The 14,279-nt window shown below is 20.9% G+C and overlaps 1 protein-coding gene across 42 annotated transcripts in view; it reads left to right on the top strand.

Annotated features, from left to right (window-relative positions):
- Positions 1-14,279, top strand: part of LOC112596273 (longitudinals lacking protein, isoforms F/I/K/T-like) — a 169,302-nt gene that overhangs the window by 69,272 nt on the left and 85,751 nt on the right. Inside the window, exons 5-6 of one of the 42 annotated variants that reach the window (XM_025341827.1) lie at positions 5,483-5,649; positions 6,339-6,486. The exons of 36 other annotated variants lie outside the window; for them this stretch is intronic. In XM_025341827.1, coding sequence (XP_025197612.1) covers positions 5,483-5,649; positions 6,339-6,419 — 248 coding nt within the window. In that variant the 3' untranslated portion in view covers positions 6,420-6,486. Of the gene's footprint in view, positions 1-203; positions 432-612; positions 838-5,482; positions 5,650-6,338; positions 6,487-8,363; positions 8,697-11,715; positions 11,940-12,547; positions 12,789-14,279 lie in introns of those variants that run through there. 5 more of the 42 variants (XM_025341841.1, XM_025341853.1, XM_025341817.1 and 2 more) reach the window with 5 other exon arrangements.

Consider the following 14,279-nt stretch of genomic DNA (forward strand, 5'->3'; position numbering starts at 1 on the left):
AGATAACTAATATAGGTACCACTTGTTATACCAATTTCAAATTGTCCTTATACCTATAAATTTTATTTTTTTATGCATAATTTGTTTTGTTAACCATTTAAAATATGCTTAAAAACTATATTAAATTTTGACTCGTGCTTGTTGCCATTATTCAAAGTTCATCTTTTTATGTACTCATTTGGGTCAATAATATTTTGTTCTAGTTTTGCTGTGTTCAAGAAAGTATGTATGTCCTACTCCAAATTGCAACAGATCTTATTCAAACAAGTCAAGTGTTAAGCAACATCTCCGGTTTGAGTGTCAAAAAGAACCACAATTCTACTGCATTGTCTGTTTAAAACAATTTTTTCGGAAAACTAGTCTTAAGTCTCATATGGGTATCATACATAAACTTTTAGATGTATGAAACTTAAGTAATGTTACTATTATATCCAGATCATAAGATGTACAATAATAAATCATATACTGGAAAAGCTGTCTTATTATAAATAATACTTAATGTGTATTTAAATAGTAGAACAAAACCAATAGTAGTTATTATTTCGAGTTGTGTTATTTAACTTCAACATATATGGAAAACTTACTTTGGTAACAGTTTTTGTTTTATTTCAGAAAGGAGACATCAATGTTTAACATGTGGCCGTATGTATACATACCACAGAGGGCTAGTAAGACATATGACATATGAATGTGGTGTTGATTCCAAGTTCCTGTGTTCCATGTGTGGACGACCTTTTAAACGAAAAGAAAATATGAAATCTCACATGATAAATATTCACAAGTTATCTTGTTAAAAAATTTGATCTCATTTATGATATAATTTATGATTTTTAAGGACATTTTGGTATTTAATTATTTCATGCCCATAATTGTATAAAATATGATGCAGTGTGAATTTCTCAAAAATTTTGTTGCAAAAACAAATGTTGTGAGCCAAAATTAAGACCTACTATATTTTATTAATAACAGCTATGAATTCTACAAAAATAAAATGATGAATATAATAATATCTACTATTTTTATGGTATATTATATATAATTTTTAATCTAGCCAATTTACCACCAGTAAATTTACCTCTACACAATATTGACCTTCATTCTATACAAATATTACCTTATGTTTAAAATATTTATAATCATTTTTAAATAATTTATAAACACTGTAGAAATATATCATAAAAAGGTAAAATAAAATATGATATAAATAGATAATTTTTTTATAGGGTCCTAAATTATAGTGCATTGATTTGATCTATGATTAAAAGCGTAAATAATGTTTTTGTATTTTAATTAGGTAAATATATTTTGTCCATCATATTTAGGTACTACTCTATAAGTTCCTACCAATTAAATGTAAAAAAAAAAGGAACCAAGTTTTCAATATATTTATAGTTGAATGCCATATTGTGCACTAATGTTTACATTTTTTGTGATAAATCAAAAATTGTTTTAATCTAATAAAATTTATTGCTAAAAATATTTTTAATTTGTTACTACTAATTTGTGATAAATTGGCTGAGGTATTTGAATTGTTATAATTTATAATAGAATACTGAAAAGAAATTTAAATTTAAATATTTATTTGAGTATCTAAAAGAAAGAAAATTAATAACTTTCCAATACAAAAGTTTTATAGAGTTCATATTATATTTATATAAAATTTATAAACTTTATATCATTTTTTTATTATGACTGATTCTTTATATTGAATAATATGAATAACAGAAGCATAATAGGATAGTCCTTATTTTTAACTTCAAAATTTTTGATGTAGGACTCTCCCATTTTTTAAGTGGTATAATAAAATAATTTGTGTTTAATTTTGTTGTAATGACTTACCTCTTTCTCATGCCACAAGAGGAATAAAAATTGATCAAAGAGGGTAGTTTTAAGGTTTTTTCAACTTAATTCGAAAACTTTTGAGCAGCTGAATATAAAAATATGTAGAGCTTTAATTATAGTCCTAAGTACCGTCTATAAAACAATTATATATAAAATTTCTTGTAAATTTATCATTTTTTAACTAAAATAATAAAACAAATTATTTAATTTATTAGGTAAACTTTATTTTCTCACGATATTTTAATATATTAATTAATTAGTTATAGTTACAATTAAAAGTCTTAAGTAAATATTTATTAAATTATAAAAGTTATAAGAATTGAAGCTTCATAGATTTTTTTGAGTACTTTGGATAAGTTTTTCTGTATTTTTGAATAACCTTAGAAAAAAAAATTTTTTTTTTGTGAATTTTTCATTGAATTTTTCCTTGCGTTATAAACCCCTTACAACAGTATCATTCATTATATGTATTGCATCAATTAATTTCTTTTCGGATTGGTAAAAGATATATGTGTCGGATATGTTATCTCCAACTTAAAATGTACAAAATATTAATTTGTGTTCAATAGAACTAATATTTTGTTCTTGCTCTTAATATTAGAGTGAATTGATCTTTAATCAAACTTAAAAGTAAGAACATTATTTGTTATCTTTTGTTATTTTTTTATGATATTTAAATTTTAACAAGTTTCGAGTATATAAAATATTAAAATACTTATATCTTAAAAATAAAAATACCAATAAGAGATAACTAATAATGTACTTATTTTCAAGTTTGATCATAGATTAATTTATTTTAATATTATAGCTAACAACATAAAAATCAGTTCTACTAAATAAAAAATTTGCCATTTATTTTATTTTATTTATAAATAAATAAATAAAAAGTTAAAATATGATGATTCAAATTTAATTATAAAATAATAAACAAAAATATTTCGTGTATAAATTACAATTAGATAAATAATTTTTTGAAGAGTGCTTTATACATTTCTCTCTGTAGCTGACTAAAAAATGTTTATGTCACTAGGTCACTTTACATAAACTTGAACAAGTTCTAACATTACATTCACAAATACTGTATAATGGTATAATATTAAAATTAAAATCAATATAAATTTAACCATTTTTAAGTATCATAGTTTAATTTTTAGTATTTTTAATATTTAATGTTTGACAGTAACATAAATAAGAAAGTGTTAGATCTTTTCTTAAGAATACACTTCTTAAAATTTAAATGTTTGTCCAACCATCTTAAGGGTACATCTGATTTTAGAACATACAGCTTAATATATATTAATTAAGCAATACTTATATACTAAATCATTATCAAAATACAATGGTGTTAATACATCTCTAATTAATGACTAATTTTGTAAAAAAAAAAAAAAAGTGAAAAAAATAATGAAAAAGAAAATATGAAATTTTTACATAATATTTTAAAATAATTCAAAGGTGTCAACTATCGAGTTTAATAAATTTGATATTATTCAAACTAATATTATTAGAAATAAAATGAAAAACTATCAAATTTAAATTAGTAAAAATTTACTTAAAATAAGATAGTAATATTTGTTTAGTTAGTTTACCAAATATATAAATATAAGTATACCTTTATTTGATAAAATAAATAATTTTCAAATATTCATTGATAAAAATCTTTTTACATGCACTCATTAAATGTATTAATTTACTTCACTTGTATGTAAGATAATTAAAATGTTATTATTAAAATGAAAAACACTATCCTAAATTTGAAAAGAAATTTATTACATCAATCATATGTTAGAGTTCCATTTAAACTTATACTTTATTTTATTATTATACATTTAAATAATATTACTATTATTTATGTTTTATGTAAATTATTTAATATTTTTAATTAAATTAATTAATTGTTTTTAATTCATTTATATTTATCAAGCAATGTTAATCAACATTGAACTATGTTTCTTAAATGATTATTTTCTTTTATGAAAACAATCAATTTTTTTTTCACAAATAAAATTAATTATGTTATATTATTAAGAGGACACCACACCCACATGCGTTATCTTTGTTTTACATTCATACAACATAACAAAATTTTGTTTAGCAGATCCATTTTATATTGTTAGCATTAATATTAAAGTAAATTTATCTATTATCAAACTTAAAAGTAAAAATTTTATCTAAGCCATCATTTAAAATTTTATTAATATTATAATTTTAAAGTGAGTTATGATCATTTTAAAGTTTTAATATTTTATATAGCTATAACTCAGTTTAAAATTAAAATATCAATAAAAGTTTATGTGATGGCCTAGATAAAATTTTTACTTTTAAGTTTATTAATAGGTAAATTTACTCTAATATGAAAGCTAACAACATAAAATGGATTTTTCTGAATGAACATTTGCTATGTTGTATGTATGTAAGATTGAGATAACATATGCGTGTGTGGCGTTCTCTTAATATTTCACAGCTTTAAATCAATGAAAGTAGAGTTAAAATATTGTATTTAAAAAATAATAAAATATAGTCATAAATACAACAATGAGTTGAAATAATGCTAAACTGAATAAATGTCAAATCAAAATGTCTGTTTCTGAAATTACTGTCCCCTTGGTTCAAAAAATTTAAATCAAATTCTTCAATAAAAGTCAGTTGATTTCATATTCATAACTGCACCTCTAACCTAAAATTAATGAATCTATTTCAAAATGGTTTTACTATAAAAAAAAAAAAGTTGGAATACTTCTGTAGTCCTATACTGCTAAATATTAAAATTTTGTTGATATAACTGTTATGTATTTATAACAGAATTATTAGTTTGCATCTAAGTATTGTAAGTAAAAATTATTTCAACGCCCACACAGTCATGGTGGTTACTAATAAATAATAATTAAAAAAGCATGTTCTAGAAATTTAATTAATATCTTCATAATTTCTCTACTGTTTCTAAGAAAAAATAAATAAAATATATTAAAACAGGTTTATTCCAATGCTACACTCTGTATTATATGATCATACCAAAATAATTTTAATGTTGTAATTATTATGTTATAATATTAACAGGTTTAAACCTCTAAATGGTTTCCCTTAGTTTTAATCGATGCAAGATAATAGTATAATATTTTAAGTTTGAACATATTAGCATATTCAGCATATTCTTAAATTTTTTTTTTATGGATTGAAACTTGATTTACTGAAAAATTATCTAAATCAAGTAATAAAAAGGGTTTTTTAAATTTTCTCTGGGTCATAATGAGTTTTCAACTTAAATTCAAAAATGTATTCTTAAGTTAAATACTTATTAAATTTCCATTTAATAAATCTTAATTTATGAAAAAATTTAACTACTATCACTAAGTTCATAAATGTGTTATCATAATAGCTTAATTTATAAACAATTTATTTTAAATATGATACAATATTTAAAAAAAAATCATTTTTTTTATTATGATTGTTCATCATATTTTTATCACTTGTATATTTTTATTATTATTATTATTATTTTTTTTTTTTTTTGGTGGCGGAACAGGTATAAGTTTACTTTACCTATACATATATATTTATTTCATTCATATGATTAAATGCCTGTATTTTTTGTTACTACTGTAATACAATTTTATCTACTAATTTAATTAATATTTTTCAGAAGCCAAATTTGCTGTAATGAGTCATGATGGGTTTTTTAAATGCCCTCGAGATAACTGTGGTAAAAGATATAAATACAAACCAGGATTGTACAGACATTTAAGATATGAGTGCCAGAAAACTAGACAATTTTTTTGTTACATATGTTTGAAGAGATTTTATCAAAAGGTACATTTACAGTCACATATGGTTGCGAGACATCTCAGTTCAGATTTTAGTATTACACTGTAATTATTACTGTCAAAAAATAATTTTATTATTGTTAAAAAGCTTATACCAAAATTATTATTATATTATTTGTTGATCATTTTTAATTATTTATTGGGATATTTTTGGGTTATTGTGTTGGATATATAATTTAAATATTATTTTTTTAAAATTTTTTTATCTATCCTTATACTTATTTTTTTGTTTTTGTTTTTGGAAAGTTTAATTATAATGTTATTTTAATAGAATAAAATGTTCATGATGTAATTTTCATAATTAGAATTAAGAGGCATAATATAATATGGTTTTTACTTATTTATTTATAGTTATTTATAACTTATATAGCCATCTTATGATATTTTTGATTACTGTATTTTTATTTTTGTAATATTTATGTTACTCATTTTATATGTATTATCATGGAACTGATTATTTTACATCAATGATTATACATTTTAATTAATTTCAGTTTAAATTATTACCTATGGTACTTATATAAGAAACACTGTATGTAATAGTGGTTGAATCATACTGTGTGAATTAATTTATTAGTGTTGTCATGTTTTGGATGTATGTAGGTAGTTATCGGTAATGAAAAACATTTAGAGTTCTTATGTTTTTTTTTTGTGACTTGTAGTTTTTGTTTTCAGCTAGTTGTCTTCATAAACCATATTTTTGTACAATATGCGGCAAGCAGTATAAACATTTGGCAAGTTTACGATCACATGTAAAATTTGAGTGTGGAAAAGAACCTCAATTCTCTTGTGCCATGTGTTCAAGAAAATTTTCAATCAAGAGTAATTGCAGGCGTCATGAAGTGCTTGTTCATAACTTTAGCCTTTCTTTAAATTCGACTGATTATAAGTAATTAAAAAAATAAAAATTATTGTGTACAAGAATAAAATTATTTAAATTAAATCAATTTTACCTTCAAATTATATTTTTTATAAAAATACAATGTTAATATTCAAATTTTTTGCAAAATATTAGATTGTTTGCTAGGAAATATTTTAGAGGGAGCTATATAATTATCATCTTAATTTGTTTGTAGTTGATCTAAATAATTTTTCTATAAAATATTAAGATTTCCTAATAAAGTTAAAATTGTTTGTTATTTCCAATAATTTAAAGTATATTTTATTTGTACTTTGAAAATTTTATTTTTGATGAAAATATTTTTTTTTGTAGAAAATTAATTTGGAGTACCATTTACTTATACTAACTTTATTTTAAATATTTTGTAAGTTATATTGCTGTCTTCACAGTGATCTTATGTATTGAAATTACTCTGTGATGTATTAATGTTTATTTAAAATGTTAACATTGAATTAAATATGTTATTATTTTTTTAACCATACCATTACATATAAATGCTTATTAAGAAAAATTATTAAATGACGAAAAGAAAGCGTTATACTTCTCATTATTTAAAAAAATATTTTCCCTAAGTGAAGTTCATAAATTTATTATTATAAATGCAAACATGTAGTAAATTGAACTAGTAGAAAAAACATTATTTCATTATCATAATTAATATTATCATGTTAAGATATTTTCAAACTCAATATTAACTGTAATAAAATTTTGTATTATATGTTAAAAATATTGCTTAAATAAAATATGATTATAAACAAATTGTTTGTATAGTACAAGTTATCTAATGTTATATTTTATTAAGTATTGAGTAAAAAATATTTTTAAACCCCTAGCAATAATATCTTAATTTAAAATCCAGTATAATGTGTATAATAAATTGTAATCATCAGTATTTTATTAAAACTAGGATCTCTATAAATATTTATCCATTTTTATTTTCTTTTTTTCCAAACTAAACAAAGTCCCTAAATTCTAAAAGTTATTGTTTTAAAAAATATACTATATAGCTAATAAAAGTAATTTGATTAATATCTGTAATTTTGTAAAATATACTTGTTTAAATAAATATATTGCAGTCTGCAAGGTATTTACCAAACTGTGTTTATAGTAAATTTTTATTTTATTTTCAAAGATTATACTATATACATCTATAATATTTCAAGTATACATTTTTATATTTTAATGTACTTTAAAATAAAGTATCGACATAGCATGTAAATATATGGTATATTTATTTTTATTATTTTGTAAAATTATAGAGTGTATACTTTTATATTAAATAATATTTTAATGTTATTCAATTATATACATTTTTAAAATCAGGAATAATAATGATAGATTGAATGGTTATATATATATAAATGAAAATAAAATTGACTATTTTTATTTAAATTAATGATTCATTTGTCATTTAATTATTTTTTGAATTTTGGAAACTTATTTATGAATAAGTCTTTTAAGTCTTTATAAATAAGTTTATTTGAGATATTTATTAAATTTGTTAAATTATGTTGTTAATGTATATTTTATACCTCTAGACTTATTTTTTTTCTATATAACAAAGTTATGTATAGACATATTCAACTTTGGGTTTGTTATATTTACTCAAACTCTTTGACCCATTACCTTCAACAGTGCCATGCTTGTAACTAACATAAATAACAAGCCAATTTGTTCTGCAGTTTAACAAAATATATTGTCTTTAATAGTAACAGGTGCTTGAGTTCCGTCCATGTAATTTTTTTTTTTTTTTTGATTGCTCACATCATAGGTGTCCCTTTTTGTTATCGTGTTCTCAGGTAGTCTCCGATGGCGGATGGTTAACAAACAGTTGAAGGAAACAGGTTCTGATGGGAGGATCACATGTCCAAAAAATTGTGGTAGTCACTATAAAAGTAAGAGTGGTTTGTACAATCATCTCAAGTATGAGTGCGGTATTGATCCGCAGTTCAAATGCAATTATTGTGGAAAAAGCTTTGCTCGTCATAGTAATATGCGAAGACACATGCTAGTCCACCTGCCAGGGTCTGTGAAAAAAGAGACTGAAGATGATAATTGCAACCCTTTATGGTTTTACAACACTGATTCCCAATAGTCCTAATTCTGACAAATAACTTTAAATTTTGTCAGTGTTTACAAGTTCTGAAATATGCATTTATGCACTAAAAATGCTAAAATAAACTAACAAAAAAGTAGTTTTTAAATTAATAATGTATATTTTTTATTTTCTGAGAAAATCCTAAATTATTAATTAATTTAATAATTATTGATTACTAAATCAATTAAATTTAAATTAATGTTAAAAATGTTGAGAATAGTAGCCGATATTAATTGGTATAAACTATATTTCATTGACAATACATTTTGTGATAAAATTTTAGTCTTAAAATATGTTCAGTCGTAATATATGGATGTGAAAATGTGTATTAAATTGTGTTTTTATTAATTGTGTTAAAAAAAATAAATGATATATTTGGCATTCAGTAATATTTACCAGAAAAAATATGCTAATACAAAAAATTAAAACCATTAAAAATTGATTTTGAATTTATTAAAAAGACATAAACAATAATTTATATTATATAATATTGTTTTGATCTTAAATAATAATACATAAAGTAATTGTTGTATACCCAAATCAAGGATTTTTAAAATAATTTCACTAATTTAATTTCCATTTAGAATTTCAATTTTTATGTTATAATAATCACCTACTGGTGATATATGTTAATTTAGAAATTTTACTTATTATATTTTAAAACAATTTATTAATGTTTAATTATTACTTTCTGTTATTTTATTAAAATAATTTGTAGGAATTGTACAATAGATATTGAATTAATTTTATTAATTTTTTTGAGTTGCTCTATTATAGATTTTATTTGTGTAATTTTTTTAATATTCATAACTTGTTTATATTAAACTATTTAAATTTTTTAATTTACTTGTTCACTGGAATGTTATGGTATAGTTTTTTTTTTGTTATTATTTTTTGAGTCATTACAAAAATTAGAACATTAAAATGAAAATATACTATTGTTATTGTTGTTATTATTAATGTTATTATTATTTTTGTTAATGTCTAGTTGAATTATTTTATTAATTTGTTAAATCAGTAAATTATTATTGTTATACCTAATTGATTGTTATCTTAATTATATTTTATTCATTGTTCATTGTTAATTTTTAAACCAATGTTATATAAAGTAACTCAATAATAATTATATACTATTATAACAATTTAAAATACTTTTCTATAACAATTTTGGTAATTTGTTATGAATATTATCAAAATGTGTTTTTTTTTTTAAATCCCTTTAGATTTTCATATTAAAACTTATCACTCATATTTTTTGTAGGAATAATATTTAATAGGTAAAAATAGATAGTTTTTACATTTTTATTTCTGTAACTTTTGATTTAAAACGTAAGTTAAATTAAATGGAATTAAGATAATTAAACATTTTAAATAAAGTTCAATATGAAAATTAAATTCATAGCATTATAAATGCTGAATTGAAACCAACAACCAAAATTAAATTTTTTTAGAAATATGCTCTAAAATTGGCTTATGTTTTTATATAATACAAAAACAATAGTTGTATACTAAGAGTAATAAAATAAATCACTATTATATTACATATCGGCTATAAGAAATATTTAACTAATATAAACATTCTGGGAAGCTTCTTCTTATTGAGTCAGTTTTAAGCTTTATAATCTCTTTCTTTACCAATAAACAATGATTTATATCTTATTTTTACATTTAACTTGTAATAGTTGGCAGGTTTAAAGGTGGTGGTCTATGTCTTGTTTTAGAGAACCAATCTGTTTGTACAGTTTATGTACAATTTATAATAAATATATTATATACATTGCATATTGATAACAATTTTTTTTATTTGTTTTAAGACTAAGGGTTCCCAATCTTCTTAATTCCATTTAAAAATTAATTTACCTATAAAGTCTAAGCTTAAGTGGGTATATTAGACATACAGTTACATAGCGATAAAATAATTGATGTCACACTCAGATCTACTGTGAACAAAACCAAAATAATGATAGAATTTCTTAATTGGTTTTATATTGAACAACCAAACATTTTTTAAATTTTAGATAGAGTTACAGATAGATTAAGTTAGATTGGAATAATTTTTAATAATTTTACTCAATTATCATGTAAAATATGAATTAATAATAATTGTGTATAACAAACTATTATTAACTTTTTATAATTTGTTTAATATAAATGGTAGACCCATCCCATGTATTTATTGTGTGTATGTGTCTAATTAGAACTGTGCAAATTGATAAAATGATTTCCAAAAAAGAAAAGTTTCAATTAGATAATAAATGATGGATGGTCCAATGGCTTATTTTTTATGTAATTGATGATGAGTTTTGTAGTTTAAAAAGTTATTAAAAATTGAAGAACAAAGGAAAACTTTTAACTTAATAATAAAGTTGGAAAGTAAATTTTATTTACAATTAATCACAAAACTTCACATTAAAATAAAGTGTCAAAGCAAAAGGAGAATAATTATGAAGTGGGTAAGTTATAAAGGTATAAGCCATTTAGGTATAATGTAATAGAATATAAGCCTATATAAGGTACAAAATTTAAGCCATAAGGTACTTAAAAAAAAAAAAAGTCAAATTTTAAAAATGTACTTAGATTGTGTTTAACTAGACAAATTGGCCACTATAGTTTTATTATTTTAAATTTGAAAGCAGTGGAAAATGATTCCATTCAAATTGCATTTATTAATATTTCTTCAAAATTTTTTGAATTTTTCTTTAGTTTACTTTATACTTAATGTTCCAAAAAAAATTAAAAAAACTCATGTTAACAATAAATAAAAATGATTTTAGGTTTAGTTGTTAATAAAATAAATTTTTAATGTGTTTATCTGTAACCTAAGGTGTTCCATGAAATGTAAATTTAAATATTGACATAATAGTCATATTATTAAGATCCTATATAGTAATTTGAAGATAAAAATATTTTAGTTATTTTATAGTAGAGTTTTAATTTTATACATTTTTTAGTGTAAATATTTTGTAGTTTAAAGTACATTTTGTTTTAATAATATAATTGTATTATCCATTAATATTTTTTTAAAGATTAAATAATTATGTTATATTTTTCAGGTGTTTTATCCTTCTCATGTACAAAAAGTAAGTGTAATAAAGTTTACAAATCAAGAAATGCACTGTACACTCATCAGAAATATGAATGTGGAGTGAAACCGATGTTTAGGTGTACTTTATGTATGAGATCGTTTAAACAACCAGGAAGTTATAAGTGTCATATGATATATAAACATAATCAACTTGTTTAAAACAATTTAATGTAGTAACTGATAATTAGTATCTTTTAATCATACATTAATAACATTACATTTAAAAAAATTGTTTTGTATGTGTTTATATTTGAAGTTATAATATTACTTAAATGAAAATTTTTTATTTTTTTATTCTTATATCACATAAACTATAAGTGTAGTTTTTTTTTTATATATATTTTTATATTATAGTTAATTATTATTGTATATTTGCATTATTTTGTTGTATTTAAAACACAATTGTAAGTACAACTTCATATTAATAAAGAGATTTATCTAAAGTTTATTCATTTAACTCATATTAACTATACGATATACATACTATTGTATTTTATGCTTTTATATTTTTATTGAAATGTTTTTTTATAATTTCAGTTAAATAATCATACTAATATATTGTAAAAAATTTCAGATTGATTTATTTTTAATAATTAGTACAAATTTATTTTAGATATTTGTAGTATACTCATACTTAAATTAAAGTATTATTTTTTCAATTTTATTATATTAACTTGATTCATTAAAATATAGCAATTTAATAATTTTTTATCAATTGCTTTTGCTTACTGATGTACACAAAGAAATTTATTTAAATAAAAGTTTGAAATAATATGATTATTTTTCTGGTTTTCGTTTAGATAAAATACAAATTATGACTAAAGCAAATATTCATCGGTGTCCAAATGAAAAGTGTGGCCGAAAATTTAAAATGCAACGATCATTGGGTGCTCATCTTAAATATGAATGTGGACTTGAACCTCAATTTCATTGTGTTGTGTGTAATAAGAGGTTTAAACAACAGTTTACTTATAAGACTCATATGATTAATGTACATCAAAAAACCATACTTAATTAACTAAAATGTGTTTTTAATTTATATTTTCAACAAAATTTAATTTTACTTTGAAATTTTTTATACTTTAATACAAATAATTGTTTACTTATAGTAATTTTACGTGTATGATACCTTTAAATATAATATATATATATATATATATTAGTTTAGACTTGTACTAAACTATTTAGTACTCATAATAATTTTGATGAACAATAAAAGTATAAAAGTATTTGTAGACATAGATAATTATTTTATAAATAAACAATGAGCTTTGATTTTTAATTATTAGTAAATGGTGTAACTTATAAAATTTTATTTGTAGGTACATTAAAAGCTTTAGAATAAATATACTCAATGTATAATGACTGGTAAAAAAAAAGATACATGTTAAGTAATAATATTTCAATAATATATTTTTTGTTTTAATTATCTACTTTTGCAGTCTTAAGAGCAAAAAATACAAAAATTAATTTCATTAATTTAAAAGAATGTTCAATTCAATTTAATTCAAAAAAAATTGTATATGTTTAATTTTTCTGTTAACATTTATTCAATAAGTTATAAAAAATTTAAAAAAAGATACATAATGTCTTTAAGTCAGTATTGCTGTATTTACCTATATTATAAATGTTAAAGTAGCTCTTTAATTAAAATTAAAATTAAGCTACTTTTTAAGTGTATTTCAACATTTTTGTTCCTTATATATAAAGTGTTTTTATGCACTGTTTGTGGAATCAGAATTTTTCTAGTGTTTAATGTTTTTGAAATACTTAAATCTTTTATAAGTAATTTTTGCTTGTTATGACTACAGGTGGGTGTTTAAATATCACTTTTAGTATCTTTAATATTTAAAAAAAATATAAAAATACTGATGTTATTATCATTTTTAGCACAAAAAAATCTCATATTTATACTAATATCAAGTATGAAGAATAACATTTTTAGGTTGATAATTTATTGTGTTAGAATCATATCTTCTTGAATAATATAATATTTTTTTTTTTACATTAAATTTTTAACCAAATTGTTTTGAATAGTTCTGACTAAAATAATAATAATAATTTGAAGAAAAATTGTTTTGCTCCTATTAATACATAATCAATTGACTAACCATTTATAATAGTTAAGTAACGTTAAAAATATATTTTCCTTAAAATCAAAATCATATAGTAATCAAACAAAATAACTATATGTTTTTAGTGGGCATATGGAGTGTTAAAATTTTCATGAAATAAAAAAATATGTTAATACAGTAGAACTTCGATTAACCGTCACTGTCGGGACCGGGGCTATGACGGTTAATCGAATAGACGGTTAACAGAAATTTTGCAAAAAAAAAAACGTGTACATACATATACACACATTTATTGTATTTTTTACGTGTGTGTACTTTAAAAATAATACATATAAAAAAAAATATAACATATAAATTAATTATTATAACACATATAAATTATAAACATCTCGTACATACCACACTTATTATTCGTTTATCACGTTTATCGCTTATATTGGATATGTACATATTACAA

This window comes from Melanaphis sacchari, unplaced genomic scaffold (assembly GCF_002803265.2).
Source record: "Melanaphis sacchari strain LSU unplaced genomic scaffold, SCAv2.0 Contig31_pilon_pilon, whole genome shotgun sequence".
Lineage (NCBI taxonomy): Eukaryota > Metazoa > Arthropoda > Insecta > Hemiptera > Aphididae > Melanaphis > Melanaphis sacchari.